Below are 6,000 nucleotides of genomic sequence, written 5' to 3' on the forward strand. Positions count from 1 at the left end.
CTCTGAATTTCACGTTCTTCACTAATGCTCACTAATCTCCCTTTATCCTCTTAGTTCCTTATTATTTTTATTAAAACATACTAATTATTGAATTACTAATGGGCTTAGTAAACACCCCCCACTTACTAATTACACACTCAGTCTAATTTAATTAAATCACCCTATTATTATATTATTGTTAAATTAACAAATTAATATAATAATAATTAAAATATCAATTTAAGCACCGAATACACCAATAAATACGTAATAAAATAAATATTGAAATCAGGGCGTTACAACTCTCCCCCACTTATGATATTTTCCTCCTCGAAAATCTTACCTCGTTCAAACAACTCGGGATAGGAGTCCCGCATCTTGCTCTCCATTTCCCGCGTCATGCTTTCTCCGGTAGTCCCCGTCCAGACTACTTTCACCAACGGAATATCCTTACCTCTAAGGGACTTTATCTCACGATTCGTGATCCGAATCGGCATCGTCTCTACAGTAAGATTCTCTCTCACTTGCACATCATCCATATGAATCACGTGAGATAGATCTGGAATATACTTCTGAAGTTGTGACACATGAAACACATAGTGCAGATTCGAAAGGTTAGGCGGTAACGCCACTCTATAAGCAACAGTCCCAACTCTCTCCGAAATCTGATAAGGACCAATAAATCGTGGAGTTAGCTTTCTAGAATTCAGGGAACGACTAACACCAGTCACAAGCGTGACCCTTAGAAACACATGGTCACCTGCTTCAAATTCTAACTCTTTCCATCGCTTATCATGATAACTCTTCTGTCTACTCTGTGAAGTCTACATCTTTTCCCGGATTAACTTTACCTTCTCTATAGTTTTTCGTACAATCTCCGGCCCAAGTACTACACTTTCGCCAGATTCGTGCCAACATAGCGGAGTCATACACCTCCGACCTTACAATGCTTCAAAAGGTGCCATTTCGATACTAGAATGATGACTGTTATTATAAGTAAACTCGATCAACAGAAGATGAGCGTACCACGAACCTCCTTGTTCGAGAACACATGCTCTTAACAAATCCTCTAAAGACTGAATAGTTCTCTCAGCTTGACCATCCGTCTGTGGATGATACCCCGAGCTCGACCTCAACTTAGAACCCAAACTTTCTTGCAAGCTCTTCCAAAAATCAGAAATGAATCTCGGATCTCTATCTGATACAATGCATAAAGGAATACCATGCAACTTCACAATCACTCTGATGTAGATCTCGACCAACTTTTCCAATGGATATGTGATGTTAATAGGTATGAAATGAGCCGACTTAGTTAGCCTATCAACAATCACCCATATTGAATCATGTCCACTTGCAGTATTAGGAAATCCCGTCACGAAATCCATCGAAATGCTATCCCACTTCCATTTTGGAATCTCTAACGGTTGCATCAACCCCGCAGGCTTCTGGTTTTAAATCTTCGATTTCTAACAAGTTAAACAAGCATACACAAACCGTGCCACATCTTCTTTCATTCCTGGCCACCAAGATATCTTCTTCAAGTCTTGATACATTTTAGTAGCCCCAGGATGAATACTCAAGTTACTCCGATGAACTTCTTCTAAAATCCTCCTCCTCATATCATCATCAAGGATACAAATTCCATCCTGTAATCTCAACACTCCTTGCACGTCTATCTTAAAGTCACTCTTCTCAGAGCGACCACAACCAACTATAATGTCTACCAGTTTCACATCCAATTTTTGAGTTTCCTTGATACTGTTCAGAAATTCATTATCAACTTTAAGCATTCCCAACTTGACACTCTGCGGTGTCACTTCACAAACCAAGCTCATATCTCGGAATTGTTCGATCAATTCTAACTCTTTAACCATCATAGCTGACATGTGCAAGGTCTTCCGGCTTAAGGCATTAGCCACAACATTTGCTTTACCGGGATGATAGTTTAATCCGAAAACATAATCCTTCAGCAATTCTAACCATCTTCGTTGTCTCATATTCATCTCCTTCTAGTCAAACAGGTATTTGAAACTCTTATGGTCACTATAAACTTGAAATCTAGAACCATAGAGATGATGTCTCTAAATCTTCAGTACGAAAACAACAGCAACGAGTTCCAAGTCATGTGTAGGGTAATTCTTTTCATGAATCCTCAGTAGCCTCGACGCATAAGCAATCACCTAACCATTCTGCATAAGCACACCACCCAAACCCATCAGAGAAGCATCGCAATAAACCACAAAAGGTTCTCCTGAATTTGGTAATGTTAAAACCGAAGCTGTCGTCAATCTCTTCTTCAATTCTACAAAACTTTCTTCGCATTGTGCATCCCATACGAACACTCTACCCTTATACGTCAACTTAGTTAACAAAAGTGCCAGCTTAGAAAATCCTTCAATAAACCGTCTGTAGTAACTTGCTAAACCCAAGAAACGTCTGATCTCAGTAGCTAACTTTGGAGTTTCCCATTGTAACACAACATCTACCTTAGATGGATCTACAGAAATGCCACTACCAGATATGACATGTCCCAGAAAACTGACTTCTTTCAACCAAAATTCACACTTGGACAGCTTCGCATACAAATTTCTTTCTTTCAACACTTGCAATACCGTCCTCAAATGATCTGAATGCTTTTGTTCTGATTTAGAATATATCAAGATGTTGTCGATGAATACCACGACAAAATGATCTAAATACTCTCGGAAAATACGGTTCATATACTCCATGAATACTCCTGGCGCATTCGTAACACCAAAGGGCATCAGAGAATACTCATAATGTCCATATCTTGTTCTGAACGCTGTCTTTTGAACATCTTCATCTTTAACTTTAATCTGATGATAACCCGACCTCAGATCAATCTTGCTAAAAACACTCGCACCCACCAATTGGTCCATCAAATCATCTATTCTTGGTAGCGGGTACTTATTCTTAATTGTTACTTTATTCAGCTGTCTATAATCTACACAAAGCCTCATGCTTCCATCCTTTTTCTTTACTAACAGCACTGGAACTCCCCACGACGATACACTTGGTCTGACAAACTTCTTCTCAAGTAAGTCCTCTAATTGCTTCTTTAATTCCATCAATTCAGATGCAGACATCCTGTACGGTGCCATAGAAACAGGTCTGGTACCAAGTACAAGATCAATCGTAAACTCAATTCCTCTTTCTGGCAACACGTCAGGAATTTCGTCAGGAAAAACTTTAGGAAATTCACGCACCACCGGTAGCTCATCGATGATATTCTGATTCTTGATAGACAAAGTTGCCATCAATGAGAACATCTCTGCTTCTTCCTTCAACAACTGTCGTACCTGCTTAGATGACACTAAACCAGCTTCTTCCTCTTTGGCAGTTGAAAATCTCACAGTCTTGTTATAACAATTGATGTGAGCATAATTATACTCTAACCAATTCATTCCCAAAATTACGTCTAACCCGGCTAACGACAAGCACACTAAATCAACAGCAAATTCCTCGTCGAAGATCGACAACGGACACTTTAAACAAACAAGAGATGTAGTCACAAATCCTTTAGCTGGAACCTCAACTAATCTCGCCATTCATAGGAGATAGCACAAGACCCAATCTTTCAACGCACTCAGCAGCAATAAAACAATGTGTAGCACCAATATCGATAATAGTAATTAAAGGCATACTATTGATGAAACAAGTACCTATAATGAGTCTGTAATCAGTGCCTATCTGAGTACCAGCCAACGCGAACACCTTACCACCAGCTTGTGTCTTCTTCGGCTTCTGACATTGACTTCCAATGTGTCCTTCTTCGTCGCAATTAAAACAAACCACTTCTTTATGTCTACATTCAGACATCATATGACCAGTCTTGCCACAACGGAAACACTTCTTAACTTCGTCAGTGCAGTAAGTACTCTTGTGACCAACCTTTCCTCACTTAAAACACACAGTCGGAGCAGGAACATCTCCCCCACTTTTTCTCTGGCCCAGAGCAGCCCTCTGTTTGCAATTGCCAGCTGGAGAGTCATAAGGCTTGCCACGTTGCTGATTCTGCTTGCCCCTTCTGTCACTGACAATCTTATAGTGAGCAACATTATCTTCCTCGAAAATTCTGCAGCTGTCTACCAAGTTAGGAAAAATGCGGATCTGTTGATACCATATAACCTTCTTGATTTCAGAGCGCAATCCGTTCTCAAACTTGATGCACTTGGAAAATTCTACACCCTCCCCATCAAAATATGGATAAAATTTGGCCAATTCAGTGAACTTCGTAGCATAATCAGTCAATGACATGTTCCCCTGTTTCAGTTCGAGGAACTCAAATTCTTTCTTACCCCGAACACTCTCATGATAATACTTCCTCAGAAAATCTCTTCGGAATACAGCCCAATTGATCTCCTCACCTGCAGCTTCTAATCTCTGAAGAGTTGCTAGCCACCAGTCATCAGCTTCGGGCATTCTTTGATATTTAAGTCTCTTTTACGCAAGAGAAATCGAGATCTCAATCTCTCTCCCTCCAGATAAAAGAAACTTAAGTAGGGGCATCTGTCATACCCTAATTTTTGACCCCCCTGAGATGACATATCTTCAGGATTTTCATCAAGTCAAAGTAAGTACCCAGGGCAGTCTGGCATTCAATCGAGGGTGTTCAAAGACAAGAAAACTCAGGCAAAGGATCAATCAATAGAGGGATTAGTCTCTAATACAATCATGAGACTCAAAAGCCTCATTATTACACCTATGATTGATTAAGACACCCAGTCATCTAAGTACAGGATTACTCAGATCAACAGACTAGGGTTTGGAGCCTATCAAGGACTAAAATCAGGGATCACCTTTGGGAAACCCTAAAAAGCCCCAGGAAACCATTCAAAGACATTAATCATCTTCAAATAACTCTTATGACAAGATCCACTGGACATTACACCTCAATTCAAAGTCTACACTCATCATTGTCCTCTGGTCGACAATTAGGGTTTTTGACCTAATTCACCAAGATAGTTGACTTTTAATCAGGGCATGGATCCAAAACTCAAGACATGATTCAAGAATCTCTACTACCTCAATATAAACCATTTACATCATTCATTTGAGGAAAAGATCTTGTTTCTACACAAAAGCCCAAAAATTCACTTTGTCAGGAAAAGTCAATTGTGTGGGATCATCATTGACTTTTAAGGTTTTTGGTCAAAAAATGACTTTCAAAGATCAATATCATCAATATATGGATGTCAAAGTCATTTGACCAAAGAAATTCAAAGAAATTCATCAAGGAGCAAAAAGTCGGGAATTAGGGTTTTTGAGGGCATGGTGAGAACTCAAAATTTCACCTACACAACTCAAAAAACTTCCAACATGAAAGTTGTAGATCTTGCAAAATAAAACAACATCTCACATAAGAACTTTTTTCAAAAGATCAACCATTTAAGGGTTTTGAAAATTTTGAAGTTTTAGGTCATAAACACTTAGAAAATTTTCTAAGTGTTTTAACCTAGTTTTCATCCAACTTTGGGCTCATTTTTCACAAATTTCCCAAATGATTCTGAAGAAGACATAAACTAATGATTTGAAGTAGATGTTTAGGGCTTTCCAAATTGTGTTCAACCTTCTCCAAATTCAATTTGAGCTAAGAGTTATGCTTGTTCAAAGTTGGCCTCATGAAGTAAAATTATAGGTCATGCATCATTTTTGAACTTTGAAATTTTGTGCACATGACCTCAATTATGGATGCTACACGACCCATAACATATCTGAAACAATGCCATGCATTCATTTTCACCATGCCATAAGGATTGAAGAAGATTCTAAAAACAAGAACATGTGATTATGTAATGATTACATTTATGAATTTATGGCAAATTGATGAATCACCCAAGGAATCTTCTCACCAACCAATTAGAGCTCATTTCTGGCTCAGAATTGTCCCCTAAGATCAAGCAAAATCGAGGGCTAGGGGATTGATCAAATGGAATCAAAATTCTCATCATTGCATAAGAGATATTTGCAAACTTCCTTCATGCTTAAGAAACCAAACTT

General features: G+C 38.8%; 1 protein-coding gene across 1 annotated transcript; it reads right to left on the minus strand.

Moving 5' to 3' along the window:
* Positions 1-3,897: 3,897 nt before the first annotated feature.
* Positions 3,898-4,422, minus strand: LOC131650831 (uncharacterized). The gene has a single exon (XM_058920545.1). It carries the CDS (start codon positions 4,420-4,422, stop codon positions 3,898-3,900), a length of 525 nt encoding a protein of 174 aa, XP_058776528.1.
* Positions 4,423-6,000: the final 1,578 nt, after the last annotated feature.

Source organism: Vicia villosa, linkage group LG1 (genome assembly GCF_029867415.1).
Source record: "Vicia villosa cultivar HV-30 ecotype Madison, WI linkage group LG1, Vvil1.0, whole genome shotgun sequence".
Taxonomy (NCBI): Eukaryota; Viridiplantae; Streptophyta; class Magnoliopsida; order Fabales; family Fabaceae; genus Vicia; species Vicia villosa.

Excerpts from the sequence above, each read along its gene's own strand:
- LOC131650831 (XM_058920545.1), bottom strand. The coding sequence starts at position 4,422 with ATGCCCGAAGCTGATGACTGGTGGCTAGCAACTCTTCAGAGATTAGAA.